The following is a 23426-nucleotide window of genomic DNA, read 5'->3' on the forward strand; positions in this document are numbered from 1 at the left end:
AGTGTGTGTGTGTTTTGGGGTCGAAGCGGAAGGTTTTACAGGTACTGCACTCCCAGGAATGCTGTAGGTATTTTACCTTTCCTCTCTACAATGGCTCTACCTCCCATGCACTACAAGCACACATCTGTTACATCTTATGCCTAACCTGTCCCTTTTTTATCATTTTATTCTCTCTGTTTTAGGGTATAGAGTCTCATAACCCCTATTTGTAGTTATAAGAATTTTGCACCTTATATCAGATGTTCTATTACACACTTCACCATAACATTATATAAAATACTATGGCATTTCAATATTAGTGCAACTACTATGAAGCTGTATGGAACGCCTTTTCACTGGAATGACATTAATTGCAATTAGTCTTCACGAGTTATACTCTAGTAATCAGGTAATGACAATGACCATATACATTCTGATGCCTTTCTTAGTTCACTCATTCACCTAAGGAAAAGGTATAACTCTTGAAAACTAAACAATTTTGTTTATTTCAATAAAAACTCATCACCTAGAACTTGTTTGTTGACCACTGGATGGAAAATCTGCAGGCACCAGATGTCAAAAATTAGTGCTTGGCACTGGACTGGGCAAAGCTGCTGCAATAGCAAATGTGAGCTTAGGAGGACCCAGATTCAGAGATCCAGTGCCACTGCTTGAGAGGATTCCCAGTAGCCTGAGGCTGCTTCCTGAAAGCACAAAAGAAAACCTGAGGGGGAGTGAAAGGAGCCACAGAAAAAAATAATAAAATTGGTCCTGTGCTAATTTACAAAAAAATACAAACTGAAAAAAAGGCAAGGAAGGCCACCAAAACCGCCCATAAAGGGGAGAACAAAAAAATCATCCTCTTAGCTCCACAGGAAGGAAGAAAAAAAAAAAAAAAGAAAAGAAAAAGACAACTGCCTGGTCACATGTGGCAGAGGCAAGCAGGAAGGTGCTGCCAATAGCTTCTGGGATTTTTGGGCAGCATCAGTGGCAGGGCTCCATTGGATGATACCATCCATCTATGGTAATATGCCTGTCCTGCTTGTCCTCAGAGAAAGTGCTGTCCTTCACATCTGCTAATAGGCCTCTATAGCCGTTTAGAAGACTCATGAATACTCACAAACATTTAAATCAGAGAAAAATTCCGACGCTGCTGGTCCACTCTGAAAGCATTTAAACTGTCAAAAATCAGAGAGGCCTTCCTCTTGGAGACAGTTTGACTATGGCTTGATGCCAATGAATCTTGATGAAAGTTCAATCATGTCAACAAACCATAGGTGATCACTTGATACAAATTATATAATGCACTTTACTCAATGCTCTTGATGGATCAAGCAACCTCTATTGTTATTTGCATCCAAAATAGAACAGATGGGGCTCAGCAGAAGGGTCAGCTTTCTTTGGAATGTGTCAAGCTAATCCGAAAGCTCAACGATGAAACTCCATAGATCAGTTTGGCGACCATACTGAATGGGAAAGTACCACATACCACCATGCAAAACTACTTAAGGGATGAATAAACATACTCCAGAATTGTATGTTTTTTAAGTTGTACAATATATCAACCTGAATTGATGGGTCCTCAATATTGTTTCTTCTTGGTTCCATGTTAAAGCATTCAGAGCCTAATGTTCGGTTTAAGATAGGCCCAAGGAATGCCAGGTCTTTCTGTCCTATCTTGGTCTTGCTGCTAGATGTCAATTACTTTTTTTAGCACTTCAGACCCTCCAGCAGTGAGCTCAGAACTGCAGTCCTTATGCTTTTTCAAGGCCTTTTAAGTAATGCTGAGTGGACCTGAAGCTACTACTTCCTTAACTGCAGATGAAAAATGCAGTTTTGCAAATTCTAAATAAACTGAACAGGTTTAGTTTCTTACCTGATTAAAATCAGGGTCAATTTCTCCTTCAGGCTTCGGTTCTTCTTTTTCCTCTTCTGCTTCTGAGCTACTCATATTTAGCTCTGAGGCACACTCCATCACCTGAAACACATAAAAACAGATGACATTTACAATATGAATATTTATGATAAATTGCAAAAGCCTTGTAAATTCAATAGAAAAGAAAAGTACCTTTTTATTATGAACCACCTTATGTACATAAATGGTAGCCTGTGTATATTCTCGCATGTCTCTCTGCTGCTGGAAAAGTAGCCCTTCTCTACATTCAGGACACAGCTCTGACATAGCAAAACAACAGGAAAATTGTTAACATTTATTAAAAAGCCCTATTGTTACAAAACAACAAATCCACACAAACCAGGCATGGCTGTGAATTGAATTCTGACATTACAAAGTGCTACATGCAATTTTATTTATTTATTCAATCTTCTCTACCATTCTTCCAAGGGAGCTCAGAACGGATTACAAGAATTTATTCAGGTACTCAAGCATTTTTCCCTGTCTGTCCTGAGTCACAAGGAGCAGTGTGGGTTTGAACCTACAACCTCAGAGTGCCAAGGCTGTAGCTTTAACCACTGCACAGCTTTCACACATGAATGGTCCCTGAGCCCTCAAATTGTTATTGCAGGCTGTCCAAGTGGGTGTACTGCAGATCAACTGGCCCGTGACTCCGGCCCTCAGTCTGCGCTCTCCCACAAGCAAAGCTGTCCCACTAAGGAAATCCCCTGCAGCATCGAAAACTTCACAAACGAAAACAGCAAAAGAGACTTGAATTTAGAGAAAACAAAACAGGAGCAGAAAAGACAAGCTGAGGATTTGAAGGACAGCCCAGAGGTAAGAGAGGAGGAACAAAAAAGTATGCAAATGAAGCTTCCTACAACAGTTCTCACGAGAAGGGATTGACTACCCAAAGGTTCAGGAATGGCATGTCTGACATATTAAAATAATATTTATAATATCACTATAAAAGAAAGGCTAGTTTAGGATCAGAAGTTAGTCTGTAGACTCTGATGTTAATCCACAAACCCACAGAGAAGGGTGATATGTTGGGATATGCATTAAATATTGTTTATGAAGAAGCACCTGTTACTTGACACAAATTTTGTCATGCATAAAGCACAGTTACTGACCTAAAACAGATGTTACCAGGGGCAGCAGGCAGTCTAAAAATGTGGTACCACTTTAACTCTTCAAAAGCCTCGAGATGGCCCATACCATGCACGTGCAAGTGCCTTCCTGCCTGACTTTGGCTCACAGGACCATCAATTCAGTATAAAAGCTAAGAAGCCAAATAGGGTAGGTGTGAGAAAACAGGCAGATATTCTCAAATTCCTCCAACTTCCCCTGGTTGGCTTCTTAGCTTATTTACGGAACAGAGGTACCGCAGGCCAATGTAGGGTGGGAAGGCCCTCGCGCAGGCAATCTTGAAGCTGCATTGAAACTTAGTGACAGTACACTTTAGCACTGTCCATACCAGGCTCCATGGATGACGCCCACATGTGAGAATATCTGCCTGCTGTCTCCAGATAACACTAAACTAAACTAAACCTTGGGTTTATATACCGCACCATCTCCACGAATGCGGAGCTCGGCACGGTTTACAGGAAGAAGGATGAGAGAGGAACTACAGTGGAGAGATTAAACACCTGTTAATGGTAAGCAACTGTGCTTTCTTTTCCATTTGTAGCCATTTCTGAAACAGTCTCTTCAGTACCCACATCATGTTTCATATCCCAGGTTTGTCTGGAGCCCTATTCCAGATGAGATAGTCTGTTTGGAACATGTTAAAAAAACTACTTATTTGTTTAATTGCCAACTTTCTCCATCCCATTCATCATAGCTAGGGAGTCCCATCTGTGAGAATATGCTGCCTGCTTGTCTTAGGATAAAGAGTAAAGTGACTTACCTGTAACGGGTGTTATCCAAAGACAGCAGGTAGATTATGATAAGAATTGTGCTTTATCCTAGGACAAGTAGGTAGCATAATTTCACCAGTGGGACTCCTTACCTTAACTGAAAAGGGATGGAGGGACAGTTGGCCTTTAAGTAGAAAATAAATTCTGTAGAACTGATTGGCCGAACCAACTAGCTCATCTGGAATAAGTAAATGTGTGAACTGAGGACCAAGAAGCTGCTTTACAAATATCTTCAATGGGAGTAGAACACAGAAGGGCCACTAATGCTGCCATCACTCTGACTTTGTGTGCTGTTAACACACCCCTCGAGCATAACAAAAGGATATGCAGTTTGCTAACCATGTAGAAATAGTTTGGTTATAGGTACTCCTAATCTGTTAGGGTCGAAAGAGATGAACAGTTAAGAAGTCGTCCTGTGTGGCTTAGTTCGTTCTAAATAGTAAGCCAAGGCACATTTGCAGTCCAATGTGTGAAGTGCAGTTTCACCAGGGTGAGAATGAGGTTTTGGGAAGAAAACAGGTAATACAATGAATTGAGATGAAATTCCATGACTACTTTCAGAAGAAACTTAGGATGAGTTTGGAGAACCACTCTGTCAAGGTGAAAAACTTTGTAAGGTGGATCACAGACTAGTGCTTGACGTTTACAGATTTATCAAGCTGAAGTGATACAGATTAAGAAAACTATTTTCAACTTGAGGTATTTAAGAAGAGTAGTTGCAAGAGGTTCAAATGGAAGCTTCATCAGGATGGCAAGGACAAAACTGAGATCCCAAACAACTGGAAGGAAGTTTGACTGGAGGTTTAGAGTTCATGAGTCCTTTCATAAATCTGGAAATTATTGGATGAGTAGTTAGCGGTTTATTATTGAAAGGGACATGGAAGATGCTAACAGCATGGAGGTTAACTCTGACAGAAGTGGTTTTGAGCCCAGAGTTGGAGAGGTGGAGAAGGTAGTCTAACATCAAACAAATTGAGGAAGTTTTAGGATCCAACTGGTGGTGAATACACCAAGTTATAAAACATGTCCAGTGGTAGCATTGTTGAGTGGAGGGTTTCCTGGAAGCAGCTATATCATCCTCCTGGACAGATTTGTTAGCTGTAACCACCATTGGAGAGATTGACGTAAAGGTGAGGAGACTTTTATCCGCTGAGAGAGTGATCTGTGGCTTGAGACCACCGAGATGCTAAATTCCATTGAACTGGTCTGAGGTAGAGACATGCGAAGGGGATCACATGAACTGTTGATGCCATGTGTCCTATAGGCACATCAGCTGCCTTGCTGAAATTGTTTAAAGAGCAGACACTTGATTTGTAATTTTTCCCTTCTAGCCTTTTGTTATACCCTTTTCCACCCCAAGTCGGTCTGACCTGTACAGTATTTGCTTTTATTAGATTTTACTGTACAATGCTTTGAAATTTCATGTTAAGTGCTTAATCAAATTTTAATTAATTATAAACTATAAAACTATAAGTAATGTGTGCTGGGCAAGTAAGCGCGAAAGAGAATAGTGTTGAGCACTGCTCCTATGAACTCCAAGATTTGAGTCGGTTGAAGAGGAGACTTTTGGTAATTTACTTTGAATCCTAGGAGTTCCAGAAGAGTTATGGTCATTCTGGTAGCCGACTGAGCTGTCTGAGGTGATGAAGCTTTGATCAGCGAGTCATCCAGATAAGAGAATACTTGGAATCCATAAGAAAGAAGAGTTACTGCTACCATTAGCCACTTTGTGAAGACCATGAAAGAGGAAGGTAGGCTGAAGGATAGTTTTACCCTCTCTCGTTTTCCTCTCTTATGCTCAATCATTTTGTACCTTCTCTTAATCTTTTGTAAACCGCATAGAACTTCACGGTATTGCGGTATATAAACTGTTATTATTATTATTATTTAACTATAAACTTTAACTTCGGAACCGGCAGTGGTGTGCAGTTAGTTCAGAGAAGCGTTGCTAAGGAGTTATATCCCTGACACAGCAAGGATGTAAAATTATCCCATGAAATGCAGGCCTCATTGGAAGACTGAAAGTATTAAGCAACGGCCCTGGCTTCAAAAAGAGCAAAAAGCTAAGTACTTTAAGTGTTAAGTGTTCAAGCATTGAAGATTGAAGATATTGAGTTATTTATAGCACATAAGCACTTTAAAAAGCACTTAGAAGCACCAGTGCACTTTATGAAATATATTACAGCTGTTCCTGTTGATTTGAGTGTTGAAATGAACTATGGTCCTTTAATGAAAACCCCCCCAACCATTAAATAGTATGGAATTGATAAGACATTTTAGATTTGATTAATATAAAAAGATTAAGTTTGATTAGATAAGGAGATTTATTAAGTTTGGGAATTAATTAATTAATTAAAGGTTTTAGCTTATGGTAGGGAGGACGGGTTCAAGCTGGTGATGTAATCAGGAGTAAGAGAAAAGAGGTTTCTTTCTCTTGGAAGAAATCCCAAAATGGGATAATTACTCCATAATCTGAGGCTTGTTCCTGTTTATCTAATCAATTATTAGAGAAATCCTCTGCAGCTCATTTTGACTTCTATTAATGGTTCTTCTGATTTTATATTTAACCAATAGATTACCATTTAGGTTTCTTTAGTTTACTGTTCTATTACAAAACTAAAGAAGACATGAATAGAGAGTAATACTGAGAAAAATTAAGGGAAAAAAATGCATGGGAAGGCACAAAAATATACATGCCATTGGAGATTCTCCAAAAACACAGCTTCTTTGCTTAGCAGAAAACGAAGAACTGGTGGTCCCATGAGCCAATATCAGGCGGGAAGGCACTTGCACATGTGCAGTATGGGCCATCTCAAGACTTCTGAAGAGTTAAAGTGGTACCACACTTTTAGACCATCCATACCAGGCTCTGTAGATGACGTCACCCATCTGCCTGCTTGTCCTAGGATAATGCTACTTTCTTCTTAGCCATAACAAACACAGAGAGAATTTTTTTTTAAACCTATTTGAAAAAGGCATGAATAAAAATCTCACTCTCAGATTCCCTACAAATACATATAACAGAAGCTAAACTTGGCCGAGGACCTAATCAGGATATTTCCTGAACATGAAAGAACAGTCTGGATATGGATACATTAAAAAAAAAACACGCAAGTACTTACTAGGTTCAGACATATAGACTGGGTTTGCCACATTGCTTTCAGGCTTTTCTGTTTTGACAATTCTGATTGCACGATCCACAACAAACAGTTTTTGCATCATCTCCCATTCCGAGGGCCATATTAGAGCTATACTGTGCAAAGAAACATCACATGCTTCATATGACGCAGCAAAAAGCAAATGTACAACAGTAAGATGCAGACACTGATGTATTAACCTACAGGATAAGTTAGCATACCTCAATAAAAGGACCCCTAAGTTTCCAAGTTTATTAGTTTCTTGATATACCGTCTATCTCAGGTAACTAGACAGTTTACACAATAGTTAATATAGTAAAAAATTAAAAATAAATTCTCAAACATTGAGGGGAACTGACAGACAGACATACTTGACTGACATGAATCCATGAGGGGAAGGGAGGCCAAGTTACAATAAGATTAGTCAAGAAAGTGTATGGGGAAGGATAAGCTCAACAGGTACAAGTATATGTACTCCATATTTAACTGCATCCAAAACCCTAGCTTTGAAATGAAAGATTTAATATTTCAGGTGATAACTAGTATGCTGCTCTAAAATGTAGAGGAAACATTACATTTTAAGCTTTTGAAACAGATCAGCAGAGAACATCTTACAAGTAGGAATTTATTAGGCATGGTTCATTTACCACTTAAAATAAAATAAATCACATAATAATAATAATAATTTTATTCTTATATACCGCCAAAAGGTAAAATCTCATTTCAATTCGCAAGACATTTAAGCAAGTGGCTACAATGTTGCGCTATTCAGATTTGGTTCACTATTCTCATTCTATTCTCAGATTAAAATGAAAGTACACACTCAAAATGAAGAAAGCATTAGACAGGTAGGTACGTGGGATCACTTAGGGAAGAGGAAATACTGGAAGCTGTGGATGGGCAATTTGGCCTTTTATCTGCTGCCATGTTTCTCTATTTCCATAAGCATGGAAATTAAGGTCTGAATCCTACTCATACAGACGTTGGGGTTTAATATGGGGTGAGAACTGGTAACCCTAGATTCAGAGGACATGGGCATCAGCTTAGAAATAATGGAGCTAGGTGTTACCGTAGACCAGGGTGTTCTCAACCAGTCTTTGGGACACACCCAGCCAATTGGATTTTCAGGATCTCCACAATAAGATGTGCATACAATAGAGGAATTAATAATGTCAGAAAGTTTTCCCCTAGTCGCATGAGAAAGTGATTGAAGATTTCAAGCTTTGAAGATTAAAAATGAGTATTTTAAGCATGGCAAGGACTGGCCTACAAAGTATCCAAGGGTTGGACAAGACTAAATGGATAGCAGTATTTATATATGAAAAATAAGAAAGCTTTTGAATATAAAGCCTGATTGACCAATGAATATTAAGCCTGACTGACAGGATGAAAATCTAATCAGCAGTGGCACCGCTGATGTCTTTATAATATAGACCTCTTTAGATTATTTATATTTGATATACATAGAGCAGTGTTTCTTAAACCTGTCTTGGAGGACCCCCAGCCAGTCGGGTTTTCAAGATGCCCCTAATAAATATGCATGAGGCAGATTTACATGCCTATCACCTCTGTTATATGTAAATCTGCCTCATGCACATTCATTAGGGATATTTTTTTTTTCCAAATCTGTCTCATGCATATTTATTGTGGAAGGGGCATACCTACCATTAAAAGAGCCAAGCAAAAAACCCAGACATGCACCTACTATTTGACCAAAGTGCCCTCTAATGCTCTGGCTTCCTTCTCTCAGTTCCTGCCTGTGATCCAGGATCTCTCCTTCCACCCCACTTCCCCTGTGGATCCAGCTTCTCTTGAGGCCATCCCAGCCTCAGTCCTCCAAACTCTGCCTATGGGAAATAGCATCAGAAGAGGCAAAACGTGACATAGGGAAAGCCCTGAAGGGGCTGGCAGAAGGCAGACTGTTTTCATCACTGCTGGCAACATACTGTGAATCTGAAGGACCGTGCTGGTGGGGAGTGAGTTGGTTAGAGAGGGAAAGATATGCTATACTGGGAGGGAGGGAGAGATTCTGGTCCTGGGGGGTGGGAGGAAAAGAGAGAGGACCAGTGGGAAGAGAGAGAATGCCAGACCATAGGGGAAACCAGGTCACGATAAGCGAGGGAGAGATGCTGATCCTGGGGTAGTGGAGCATGGAGAGTTACAGAAATGACCTACCCTGGAGGTGGGGTTAATGGAGATTAAATTGGTTAGTAGGAAAGCTTTTGGCCTTTTAAGGAAACTGAAGGCAGTACGTAAATATATTGATACAGCAGTGTTTGCAATTATAGTTCAATCACATACCTGAGACCGAAGAGGAAGTTGAAAAAGGGAAATTCTGCTATCGTAGTGGGAGACTCAACCCTGAGAGAAGTGGACAGTCATGTGGCAGGAGGAAGAGAGGACCGGCTGGTGACATGTCTCCCAGGGGCAAGAACAAAGGACATCACTGATAGAATCAAGAGGATCCTGGATGGAGCTGAGATGGAAGAGACAGTGGTGATAATCCACGTTGGGACCAATGATGTCAACAGAAGTCACTACAGCAGAACTGCACTAACTGACCAGTTCAGGATCCTGGGAAGGAAACTGAAGCTGAGGACACGGAAGATAGCTTTCTCAGAGATCCTGCCAGTACCGAGGGCGGATGCGAAGAGGCAGGCCGAGCTACAAGCAATAAATGCATGGCTGAGGAGATGGTGCGAAGAGGAAGGTTTCCACTTCATAAGGAACTGGATAACCTTCTGGGGAAAGAGCAAGCTCTACAGGAGGGACGGACTGCACCTGAGCACAGCAGGGACGAGACTGCTGGCAAATAACGTCGAGAGAGAAATAGAGAAGACTTTAAACTGAGGAGAAGGGGAAAGCCGACAGTTGACCTGATGTTGACGCTTCGGACAAGAGTATCCAATAAAGATACTGAATGGGAAAAATGCGGGGAAGAGATCAAAGGCGAACTACAGGGGTTCAAGGACCAAGTGAAACCAGAGATCAAAAAGAAGAGGAAACAACAGGAGCATGAAAAATGTTGGGAAGAACCTAAAAGCCAACTACAGGACAAAAAAGACGTACCACAGGGAGAGGAGGATCAAAGCGAATTTCAGGGGTTGGCAGCCTGTGAGGGGGACAGCAAGAGAAACAAATCGCGAAAAAAAGCAGCAGGGGTATAAAAGAATCGGGACTTAAATTGCCTATACGCCAATGCAAGGAGCCTAAGGACCAAAAGCAAACCTCCACGACGTTAGATAGATTGTGAGCCCACCGGGACAGAGAGGGAAAAATGCTTGAGTACCTGATTGTAAAAAAACGCTTAGATAGCCTTGATAGGCGGTATATAAAATCCTAATAAACTTGAAACTTGACCTGGAAGCAGAATTGAGACGGGAGTGCAAAAGCGGAATTGTAATGGTGATGGGGGACTTCAACTACCCGGGGATTGACTGGAGTATTGGTCACTCCAACTGCGCAAGGGAAGAGGAATTCCTAGAGGCTGTGAGGGACTGCTTTATGGAACAGCTAGTCAAGGAACCAACGTGAGGGGACGCCACTCTCGACCTAATCCTCAACGGATTAGGGGGACCTGCAAAGGAGGTGGAAGTAGTAGGACCTCTAGGCAACAGCGATCACAACATGATCCGGTATAAATTAGAAGTAGGGACCTCAAGGGTGAAGAGAACCACATCGACAGCGCTCAACTTCAGGAAAGGGAACTACGATGCTATGAGGAAAATGGTGAGAAAGAAACTCTGAAACAGCTCTAGAAAGATGGGGACCGTAGAGGAAGCATGGTTCCTTCTCAGGGACACGGTGCAAGAAGCACAAAACCTGTACATCCCCAGGTTTAGGAAGGGGTGCAAAAGACCCGGTATGGATAATAAAAGAAGTAAAGAAGGCGATAGGTGACAAGAAAGTGTCTTTCCGAACATGGAAAAAGGACCAAACTGAGGAAAACCGGAAGGAACACAAAAAACACCAAAAGGAATGTCACCGAGTGGTTAGAAATGCTAAGAGACAATACGAGGAGAGGCTTGCTGGGGAAGCAAGGAACTTCAAAGCGTTCTTCAGATACGTGAAAGGGAAACAACCAGCAAGGGAGGAGGTGGGTCCGTTAGATGATGGAGACAGAAAGGGAGTGGTTAAAGAGGAAAAAGAGGTAGCCGATAGGCTAAACCGGTTCTTCTCGTCAGTCTTCACAAGTGAGGACACCTCCAATGTACCGGAACCCGAGGAGACCATAAGCGGGGATCATGATGAAAAACTGGAGACCTTAGAGGTAAGCTATGAGGATGTCCTCCGACAGATAGACAAACTGAAAAGTGACAAATCACCGGGCCCGGACGGAATCCACCCAAGGGTACTAAAAGAACTGAGGACGGAAATAGCGGACACACTTCGACAAATCTGTAATCTATCCTTAAGCACTGGGAAGGTACCGGAGGACTGGAAGCTAGCAAATGTCACACCTATCTTTAAAAAGGGATCGAGGGGTGACCCGGGAAACTACAGGTCGGTGAGCTTGACTTCGGTTCCGGGCAAGATGATGGAAGCATTAATAAAGGATAGCATCTGTGAACACATACAAAGAAATGGACAGCTGAAACCGAGCCAACATGGCTTCTGCAAGGGAAGATCGTGCCAAACAAACCTACTGCACTTCTTTGAAGGGATAAACAGCCAGATGGACAAAGGGGAATCCATAAATATCATTTATCTCAACTTCCAAAAGGCCTTTGACAAGGTGCCCCATGAGCGGCTACTTAAGAAGCTGTGGAACCACGGGGTGGGAGGGGATGTACACAGATGGATCAGGCACTGGTTGGCCGGCAGAAAGCAAAGGGTTGGAGTGAAGGGCAAATACTCCGACTGGTAGAGAGTCACAAGCGGTGTTCCGCAGGGGTCGGTGCTGGGACCACTGCTGTTCAATATATTTATCGACAACTTGGAAACGGGGACGATGTGCGAAGTTATAAAATTTGCTGATGACACCAAACTCTGCAGCAGAGTTAGGAACACAAAGGAGTGCGAAGACCTGCAAAGGGACCTAAGCAAACTGGAAGAGTGGGCAAACAAATGGCAAATGTGCTTTAACATAGAAAAATGCAAGGTCATGCATATAAGGAAAAGAAACCCGAGGTTCAGCTACAAAATGGGGGGAACATTGCTGGGGGAGAGTAATCTTGAAAAGGACTTGGGTGTACTGGTGGACACAACAATGAAATCATCAGCGCAATGTGCAGCGGCCTCAAAGAAAGCTAACAGAATGCTGGGCATCATTAAGAAGGGAATTGCAACCAGGACGAAGGAAGTCATCATGCCACTGTATCATGCAATGGTGCGCCCGCATCTGGAGTACTGCGTCCAATATTGGTCGCCGTACCTCAAGAAGGATATGGAGATACTTGAGATGGTCCAGAGAAGAGCTACGAAAATGATAATTGGTATGGAGGACTGTTCATACACTGACAGGCTGGACAAGCTGGGGCTCTTCTCCCTGGAAAAGAGGCAGCTTAGGGGAGACATGATAGAAAGGACATGGAGAAGGTAGACAAGGATAGATTCTTCAAACTACGGGGAACAACAAACACAAGAGGGCACTCGGAGAAACTGGAAGGGGACAAGTTTAGAACCAATGCCAGGAGGTTCTTCTTCACACAGAGGGTTGTGGACACATGGAACGCACTCCCAGAGGAAGTGGTAGGGCAGAGTATGCTACGGGGATTCAAAAGAGGGATTGGATGGATTCCTGAAGGATAGGAGGATTGAGGGATACAGATAGGGGTAGATATCAGCATAGAAAGATAAAAACACGGGGGCTATAGGGCTAAATCATGATAACCTGACAGGTCATGGACCTAATGGGACGCCGCTGGTGCGGACTGCTGGGCACGATGGACCTTTGGTCTGATCCAGCAGAGGCAAATTCTTACTTTCTTTGAAGGATTATTCTAATATAGTACTAGCACATATACCTGGGATGTACAAAGGGGTTGTTGAAGAGACTAGACAGTACAGAATATTGCAATTAGGGTGATCTTGGAGAAGGTACGGGAAGCCGTGGCTAGACCAAACGGAAGAACGAAGGAACCACTGATGAGACTCCCGAATAGGGATGCAGAGGTCCACTTCCATCAGGTCGAGAGAAGTGAGAAACTCTCCAGGTTGAACAGCAAGAACTATTAACCTCAAAGTCTACATATGAAAGAAAGGGACACAAAGAGCCCTGTTCAACTCCTTGAGGTTTAAGATGGGATGATAAATTCATAGAAGCCTTTATTTCTGACACTGATTTTTCCAAGTTGTCCGTTCTATTGGACTGCTTTTGGAGTTTCTCTTCCAAAGTTTTAACTTGTAAATTAGTATAATATGCCACCGCTTCAAAAGTTATACTATTTGAATATTCCCAAAGAAGAGAAAGGCAAAGGGATTGTATCAGGAGACTTGGATCTCACTGGTATGCTGGAAACATCAATTCAAGAAGAAATAACTGTTAGAGCAACTTTACTGGTAACCTTTGTTTTTCTCCAAGATAAAGAGGCAGTTCTCCGTTTATTCTATAGGACTGAGAATGCGGAATTTCACGGTTCCAAAGTTTCAATATTTCCTGATGTATCCAAATTGACGCAAGCCAGACGGAAGAAATTCCTGGCATATCGACAGTTAACTTTGAATATGGGAGCAACCTTTCAGTTACGTTTTCCCTGCAAATGCTGTCTTACCTATCAGAATGTTAGATATATATTTTATGATCCGGACCAGTTAAATTTCTTTTTAGAGGGAAAGACGGAATTTAGAGCTCCAGATCCCTCCATACAGTCCTCTATCCAGGCAGATAGTTAATCCAACCGTACTCTGTAATCTGTAACTCGTATGAGTTTTTTTTTCCTTTCTTTTAGACCCAACTTCCCTTGGAGGTGATGGACTCTCTCTCTTCAATATGTGGACTCTGATTGGTTATATATGAGGAATTATTATACATAATTTAATATAATTATTTTCTTTTTCAATTGTTAATTTCTTTAGATTGTTGTTAAACAATTTGTGAAAAATATAAATAAATAATAAAAAAAAAAAAAAAAAAAAGGTGAGATGATAAAATCCTTTTTTCATGGGCACTACGAAGTAAATGGAGTATCGTCCAGTGCGAAATCTCTTGAGGGGGTACTGGAATTACGACCTTGAGATCGAGCAACCTCTGCAGAGTTTGGTAAAACACCCGTTTCTTCCAAAGGGACCGACAAGGGTAGGAGAAAAAGAGATCTGGCAGGGGTCAATCGAACTCAAAAATATATCCCTCTCATATCACTTCCAGGACCCACTAATCCACTGTGATCTCGGTCCACCCCCAATAAAACTCCCACAATTTGACCCCCACTGGCACCGGGGGAAGGACCTGAACACATCATTGTGCAGGATGGGAAAATAAGAAGAGACCGGCTCCTGGAAGAAGAGGCTGCAGAAGATACTCTGCCAGGACAATATCTGCGGAATTCCCGGAGACGTCCAAGGCTTGAACCTTCTCTACCAGACTGCTGAGGCTTGTCCTCTGGCAACTGAGGTACTTTGGCATTGGGGAATTCCCAGAGCTGTCAGCAGTAAGGGAAACCCAGGCTTCCCTACTGCCCAAGACCAGCTCAGCCCTCACAACTGCAAGCAAATCCTTGCTGGCCCTCAAAACTGACCCCAATGAGGATTCCCCTTCGTGCAGCTGTGAGCAGTAACTGCAAACACCAGCTTTGCTAAGGCCTCGGCGGAAGCACATCGAGCACTTCTTCGGCCAAGAAGCGCTCATTGTGAATAACTGTTAGCCAGGCCCAATTGAGAAAAAAAAAAATCAGTCAGCTAAGAAAAGAAATTATGAATGAAAAACTTTAGACCAACACTTGACCTGTGAAAGATCTGCCTGCTTTTTTTTTTTTAACTTAAAAAGAGCAGACCTCACTGGCTCTCTAAGCTGTAGTCATTGCCCTCAGGCAAGGTGTACAGCTGAGAAACCACTAACACAGAAGAGGGGAGGTGGGAGAATGGGGAGAGGGAATCACCCTAGTGTGATACCCCTCAGGGACAAGAGGGCCCCCAGCGAGATCCAACCTCAGCCCAGAAAGAAAAAGGGCTACCTCCTATCCCCTACAACAGTCAGAATCTAAAGGCCGAATAGGACAGCACAGGTTTACCACCTCCACCTGCTGGAGACTGAGAACAGACTGATTTTTAAGGGGGACTGCACAGTCCACTTATACTGCTGATAGAATTCAGTGTGTTTTCAGTCTCCACCTGCTGGTAGAGGAGCGTAAGTTAGAGAATGACACTGGGACAAATTTTTCCCCATCCCCACAGGAACTCATTTTCCTATCCTGTCCCAGCAAGTTCTGTCCCTATCCCATTCCTGCAAGCTCTGTCCCCTCATCTGCAAAAGCCTCAAACATGTTACAATCATAAGCATTCAAAGCTTGTGTGGTTAAGGCAGAGCTTACAGGAATGGGGTAGGGAGAGCGACAAAACTCATGGGGACAGGACAGGGAAATTGAGTTCCTGCAAGGACAGAGATAAATTTGTCCCCGTGTCATTTTATAGCATAAACCCATCTGTCTGTGATGGTCTGGAGGGACATTAATGAAGAGTAGTTTCTTCTTTTTAAGAAGGTAAAATTAACCCAAAAAGTAAAGAATTTCTTACTTTTAAGAAACAAAATATAAACAGTAAGCAAGTGGGTAGGAGTAACTCACAGTTTAGAATCTTCCTTGGTCATAGTTGCAAAATCAAACATCAGGCCCTCATGTGGACACAGAAGTGCACTGTTTCCTATGGATGATACTGGACTGCATTTTGTAGGTCTCCTGCTCAAAATGGACAGGAAAATATTGATAAATACAATCCATACCTTACCAATTCTTATACCCAGCAATTATCAGCAAGAATCATTGTGGCTTACATAAGATTATTAAGGATTTATAAAAGTAACAGCAAGGATCAGTTAATATAGAGTTCATGTCTTGGATTACAGTGAGAATTGATGTGTCTTTAGTGATTTCCTGAACTGAAGGTAGGAAGGCAATTCCAAATCTTGGAACGCGAAGATAGACTTGAAGAGTGATTTTATCCCAATCTGACATGGAGAGGGAACTAAAGATTAGGTTTTTACCTTCACTAATCTTCTTTCTTGTAAATCTACATTTTATTCCTGGACCAGTGGATTATGCAACTTCAGTCACCAAACAGCTTGTAGGAAAACTTCAACTCACAGCTTTTCAAACCCTCCATCTTACCTGAAGGTCTGTCCTTTGGCTTCCAGTGCATATAAAAGTAGACATTCACCTGCAAAGGATATAGAACCAAGGGAGGGGTACGGGGAAACTCCCCAAGAAACATGTCCAATCCACTCAATTCACAAAATGAAACAATGAGAAACAATCAGAACAAACATCACATGCAACACATCAACCATAAAAAGCAATACTAAGGAGACTCAGCCTGCACTAACAGAGTGGGGCAGCAGGAAAAGAAATCCCTGGAAAGTGCAACAAGATAAATAGATGTTACTCTTAGAAAGGCTGGTCAAAGGACTATAAGTCCTACTCACCGGTACATTTCGAGGCACACAATTGGTGAATCAGCAGCTCAGAGTTGGTTCCAAGAATAGTGTGTGATTTTACAAGAAAGAAGATTAGTGAAGGTAAGAACCTAATATTTCATTCTTGTACAATCCCACACTATCCCTGGACCAGCGGGACATAACAGAGCAGTCCCCCAAGTCAGGGTGGAACTGATGAATCAGCTGCCAAAACAGAAGAACCAAAGGTTGAATCCAGCTGTACAACCATATCAAATTTGTAGAAGTTGATAAAGGTATGCAAAGAGGAACAAGTGGCAGCCATGCAAATCTAATCAGGAGACACTGAAAGAGCCTTTACTGAAAAAGGAGGCTGCTTCCTGGCCGTCACGCATGCAGAGGAAATAGCCATGTGAATAACATCTGGAAATGGAGCCCTGAGAAACCAGTCTGCCCTTGCTGGCTGAGTCCACCACTATGAACAGATGATTGGAAAGGCAAAACTCATTGGTAACAACCAGGTACCAAAGAGCCTCAACACATCCAGGTAGCGCAAAATAGTGTCACACTTGGATGACCCCAAGGGCACAAAAGCAGGCCCCTTCTTTGACTGGCCCCGGCTGGATTTGGCAGTAGACTCTACAAGAGGAGCAGAGGGGTGCAGATCTGATGCCATTGCCCCCCCCCCCAGGGACCACATGGCACGTGGAACACGGCTGCTCGCTATTGAGCCATCTGCTGCAAACGAGGCATGAATCAGAAGAATCCAGCTCTAAGGAGTCCACCTTTGAAAACAAAGCCTTTAAGAGTACAAAAATAATGTAAAATTCAAATCGGGAAAAATCCAAGATGGCCACTGCTAAATCAATTTGAAATAAAACTGCATGGGAAAAAGAGCAGGACCTCAAAATACGGCAATTTTAGGATTTCTGGGGTGGAGGACCCTGATCTAAGAATATAGTAGCAAGAAATGCAAATATTTTGACACCCCCCCCCCCCCCACCTCAAAAAAAAAAAAAAAATCAATCTCACATATTGTTAGCAGCGACAACCAACAAATTGGAATCGCTATGGGTTAAAATACTGGGAAGGAAAGGGCCAGAGATAAAGATGGGCCTATACTATCGTCCACCTGGGTAAACCGAAGCTACCAATGAAGAAATGGAAGCCGAGATGAAACGAGAATGCAAAAGCGGTAACACAATTATTATGGGAGACTGCCAACTATCCCGGGATAGATTGGAGTCTTGGAAACTCAAAATGCGCCAGGGAGACCGGATTCCTGGAGGCTATACAGGACTGCTTCATGGATCAGTTTGTCAGAGAACCGACAAGAGGGAATGCCACTCTGGATCTAATCCTTAATGGGCTAAGAGGACCTGCAAAGGAAGTGGAAGTAGTGGGACCGTTGGGAAACAGCGATCACAATATGATCAAGTTCAAAGTTGAAGTAAGAATACCGAAGGGAAAGAGAACCACAGCGACAACTTTTAACTTCAAGAAAGGAAACTATGAAGCGATGAGGGTAATGGTAAGGAAGAAACTTAGGAACAACTCAAAGAAATGGAAGACTGTAGAGCAAGCCTGATCTTTATTCAAGGACACGGTGAGCGAGGCGCAAAATCTGTATATCCCCAGATTCAGAAAAGGGTGCAAAAAGAGTCGAACAAAAGACCCGGCGTGGATAACTAAAGAAGTGAAGAAAGCGATAGATGATAAGAAGAATTCATTCAAGAAATGGAAAAAGGGCAAAACCGAGGAGAACTGGAAAGAACACAGGAAGTATCAAAAAGAATGTCACCTTGTGGTTAGGAAAGCAAAAAGAGAATATGAAGAGAGGCTAGCCAGGGAAGCACGAAATTTCAAAATGTTCTTCAGATATGTTAAAGGGAAACAGCCGGCTAGGGAGGAGGTGGGATCGCTGGATGACGGAGATAGGAAGGGAGTGGTGAAGGAGGAGAAAGAAGTGGCGAAAAGACTAAACATGTTCTTTTCGTCAGTATTTACAAAAGAGGCCACATCCAACATACCGGAACCTGAACAAATCTTCAAAAGAGACCAGGCAGAAAAATTAACATCCATGGAAGTAAGCCTTGAAGACATACACAGGCAGATAGAAAAATTAAAAACTGACAAATCACTGGGCCCAGAAGGAATCCACCCTAGGGTACTGAAAGAACTAAAGGAGGAAATAGCGGAACTACTACAGCAAGTCTGTAATCTATCCCTGAAAACAGACGTGATCCCAGAGGATTGAAAAATAGCCAATGTTACACCCATCTTTAAAAAGGGATCAAGAGGTGACCCGGGGAACTACAGACCAGTAAGTCTGACCTCGGTTCCGAGGAAAATGGCGGAAGCACTGATAAAAGATAGCATCGAGGAGCATCTAGAAAGGAATAAACTTATGACAACAAGTCAACATAGCTTCTGCAAGGGAAGATCATGCCTGACAAACTTATTGCAGTTCTTCAAAGGAATTAACAATTGGATGGACAAAGGGGACCCCATAGACATCATATACTTAGACTTCCAAAAAGCCTTTGACAAGGTACCCCATGAACGCCTACTTCGGAAACTGAAGAACCATGGGGTGGAAGGAGACGTACACAGATGGATCAGGAATTGGTTGGTAGGTAGGAAGCAGAGCGTAGGAGTGAAGGGTCACTACTCAGACTGGAGGAGGGTCATGAGTGGTGTTCCGCAGGGGTCAGTGCTTGGACCACTGCTATTCAATATATTTATAAATGATCTAGAAACAGGGACGAAGTGCGAAGTAATAAAATTCGCAGACGACACCAAACTATTTAATGGGGCTAGAACTAAAGAGGACTGTGAAGATTTACAAAGGGACCTGAACAAACAAGAAGAGTGGGTGACGAGATGGCAGATGAAGTTCAATGTAGAGAAATGTAAAGTCTTGCATGTAGGAAACAGAAATCCGAGGTACAACTACATGATGAGAGGGCTGGTAATGGGAGAAAGTAGCCTAGAGAAAGACTTGGGGGTACTGGTAGACAAGACAATGAAAACGTCAGCACAGTGCGCAGCAAGCCTCTAAGAAGGCGAACAGAATGCTATGTATTATCAAGAAATGTATTACAGCCAGAACGAAAGAAGTTATCCTGCCGTTGTATCGGGCGATGGTGCGCCCGCATTTGGAGTACTGTGTCCAATATTGGTCGCTGTACCTTAAGAAGGATATGGCGATACTTGAGAGGGTTCAGAAAAGAGCGACGAGATTGATAAAAGGTATGGAAAACCTTTCATATGCTGAAAGATTGGAGAAACTGGGGCTCTTTTCCCTGGAAAAGCGGAGGCTTAGAGGGGACATGATAGAGACTTACAAGATCATGAAGGACATAGAGAAAGCTAAGAGGGACAGATTCTTCAAACTTTCGAAGACTACAAGAACGAGAGGGCATTCGGATAAATTAAGAGGAGACAGATTCAGAACAATGCTAGGAAGTTCTTCTTTACCCAGAGGGTGGTAGACACCTGGAACGTGCTTTCAGAGGGCGTGGTAGGACAGAGTACGGTATTGGGTTTCAAGAAAGGATTAGATGTTTTCCTGAAGGAAAAGGGGATTGAAGGTATAGATAGAGGATTAATATGCAGGTCCTGGACCTGATGGGCCGCCACATGAGCGGACTGCTGGACATGATAGACCTCTGATCTGACCCAGCAGAGGCACTGCTTATGTTCTTATGTTACTCACTGTGACTTGCTGTGCTGCAGGCTGCAATGGAGAAGCTGATTCAGGGAGATCCTCTGCCTCAAAGAGCCCAGTAATTGGGACTGCTGGTCTTCTGACTGCCTCTCTGGGCCACTTCACCCAGAGATTTCCACCATGAAAGCTGAAAACCAGGGGGGGGGGAAGACGACAGTGAGTCCTGATCCCGGATTCACCTCCATGGAGCCAAGCAGCCTGCGCACCAACCCACTAGCAGACGAACATGGGGTGAGCCACGTTTCCACAGGCACCGATCCCGAACCCCAATCTGTTAAGCAGGCTGTCCAGAGGGAGCACTGCCAAGCAGCCAAACCCCCTGGAAGCAGACTGATTAAACCAAGTCTGTGATCTCCCACTGCCAGAGCTGAGGACCTCTGCAGAATGTGGACTCAGTAGGGTGCTAAGTACATGAAAAAGAATAGAAGAAAAAAAAAAAAACCCAAAACACAAGCAGAAAGGACAAGCTCCTGCTGTAAGGCTTGTAGGAAAAGCAACTGGAAGCCAGAGGGCAATCTTTCAGGTAAGAGGGAGAGGCTGAAAAGTTGTGTTTTGAAGTTTTCCTACAAACTGTCTGGCAACTGAAGTTGAATAACCCACTGGTCCAGGAATAGAGTGCAGTTTGCAGTGCTGGGTCACTCTTGAGTTGTAGAAGGAATGTGTGACCAGAGAAACTGCCTCGTTCTCAGGGGTCCCAACAAGAACAGCTCATTGTGTCCATCAGGGGCTGCTTCAGGGGTCGGTATCTGCAACCTTAACTTTGCAGCCACCATTTTTGAAGCCAGTTAAAAATAGCTGTGCCTTCTCCTGAAACAGCCCCTTCGGTGTGAACAGCCTAGAAGTTGTCTGATTATGGCAGTATAGAAGTTAACTATAGTTTTTGGTGGAATTCATGGGTGGTAGATATATAGGGGTGGGATGGGGGAATGTATATCATATGGAATAGGAATATTGACAAAAGGGGGGGATTTATTCTATATTATAAGAGGATTTGTTTGTAAATACAAGTGTCATATGATAATTGATTATAATATGTTTAATTCATTTGTTGTAAGAATTCAAAAATGAATAAATAAAAATTAAAAAACAAAAACAAAACATTAGCCATTCAGAAAGGGAATTTTAAGAAATTTCAGGAGACTTGGGAGCCATTAGCAAAATATTGTAACATCTAATCATTGTTTTCCCCTATAAATATGCACATCCGGGAGGGGGGAGGTTGGGAGTCTGATAGGAATATAAAATTAGATATATTGAATTGAGGTTCAATATAGAAATTTTATATGTTGGACTTTGTGATTATTTAGGAGGGAGGGGGGATTAATTCTGAAATAGATATTAATAGAATATTAAGTGTGGTATTTAAGTATAAAATGTATTTATTGTTACACTTATTGTAAGTTTTGAAAATAATAAAGAATTGGGAAAAAAAAGAAGAAGAAAGTTATGTTATGTTATGTATGATGGGCGAAATGAGGTATCATTGTCAGGACCCATGAGAATCGAACTGTGTCTAACTTGGAGAAATTAGGTCTTCTGTCAGAGGAAGTATCAAAGGGTCCCTCACTTTCTGCTGCATTAAATGTCTCATTGGCCAATCTGGAGCCAGCAAGACAACAGGTACCCACTGACTTTCTATTCTTTTGAATGACTCAACCTAGAACAGACATGAAGGAACACAAATGGTAACTTTCCCTAAGGCTACCCCTCCACTAATTCATCAATCACTGCTGAGTTTTGATTGTGTCTGACTGAAATACTTGGGAACTTAGGAATTTGTTTTGCTGACCAAAGAGATCTATTATTGGGGTTCCCTATCTTTGCAAAATAATCTTGGACTGTTCCATGAGACTCCTCTCTCCCAAATCCAAAGGTGTTCCTGCTTAGAGAGTCTGCTTGAACATTATCTACACCCACAATATGAGCCAACAGATTCAAAAGGCTGCGTTCTATCCAAAGAAACAACAGGGCAGGCCGTCTGCAATATCCAAAATAGTAGTAACAAAAGCAGATCAGTAGAAGTCAGATCATAAAAATAATTTTATTGTAGTGGACACACAATGCACATACTCAACACAGACCATGTTTCACCAACACAAGGGCTGCATCAGGGGTTAATACCAAAATCTGCAATAGAGTAGACACCCTGGATGGTGCAAATAACATGAAGAAAGAATAGCGAAGCTTGAAGAATGGTCTGAAATTTGGCAGCTAAAATGTAAGGCTAAAAAACACAAGGTCATGCATTTGGGCTGCAAAAACCCGAAGGAACGGTACAGTTTAGGGGGTGAAGAACTTATATGCATGACAGAAGAGCAGGACTTGGGTGTGATTGTATATGATGATTTTAAGATGGCCAAACAGGTTGAAAAGGTGACGGTGAAAGCTAGAAGGATGCTAGGGTGCATAGGAAGAGGTATGGCCAGTAGGAAAAAGGAGGTATTGATGTCCCTCTATAAGACTGGTGAGACCTCATTTAGAATATTGTGTGCAATTCTGGAGGCCGCACCTTCAAAAAGATATAAAAAGGGTGGAGTTGGTCCAGAGGAAGGCTACTAAAATGGTGTGTGCTCTTCATCATAAGACATATGGGGACAGACTTAAAAATCTCAATTTGTATACTTTGGAGGAAAGGCAGAAAAGGGGACATATGATAGAAACGTTTAAATACATACTTGGCATAAATACACATGAGTCTAGTCTCTTTCATTTGAAAAGAAACTCTGGAATGAGAGGGCATAGGATGAAGTTAAGAGGTGATAGGATGGTAGATGCGTGGAACAGTCTCCCAGAGGAAGTAGTGTAAACAGAGACTGTGTCTGAATTCAAGAAGGCATGGGATAGGTACGTGGGATCTCTTAAGAGAGAGGAGCAGACTAGATGGGCCATTTGGCCTTTATCTGCCATCATGTTTCTATGTTTTTTGTAATCAAACCAGGTGATGTATAAAAACAAGTTAGGTTAACATAGTAATTAGCCAAAAGATAGTATCACTTCAGTTGGATCATTTTAACAGGCAAAGTGGCATTCTGTGAATTGCAAGATGCTAGATACAAGACTATGGTAACAGGGGCAAGTAACTCAGGACGACGTGGACAATAGCTTAAGTAAGGCAATGAGGGCCTCAGTGGCACCTGATATAGCCAATCTGTATGTTGCTCAATTCAAAAATGACCATCTCTTATATTGCCTGTTAAGCACAATTGTTGTTTATTTGAAAAAC

General features: G+C 42.3%; 1 protein-coding gene across 2 annotated transcripts in view; it reads right to left on the reverse strand.

Moving 5' to 3' along the window:
* Window positions 1–23426, reverse strand: part of USP48 (ubiquitin specific peptidase 48) — a 173943-nt gene that overhangs the window by 24087 nt on the left and 126430 nt on the right. For both annotated transcript variants that reach the window (XM_033921536.1, XM_033921537.1), the window contains exons 19-22: window positions 15650–15760; window positions 6915–7045; window positions 2048–2154; window positions 1856–1957 (exon numbers count right to left, since the gene is read on the reverse strand). In XM_033921536.1, the coding sequence (XP_033777427.1) occupies window positions 1856–1957; window positions 2048–2154; window positions 6915–7045; window positions 15650–15760 (451 nt within the window). The remainder of the gene's footprint in view (window positions 1–1855; window positions 1958–2047; window positions 2155–6914; window positions 7046–15649; window positions 15761–23426) is intronic.

The sequence above is a fragment of the Geotrypetes seraphini genome, chromosome 15, assembly GCF_902459505.1.
Source record: "Geotrypetes seraphini chromosome 15, aGeoSer1.1, whole genome shotgun sequence".
NCBI lineage: Eukaryota > Metazoa > Chordata > Amphibia > Gymnophiona > Dermophiidae > Geotrypetes > Geotrypetes seraphini.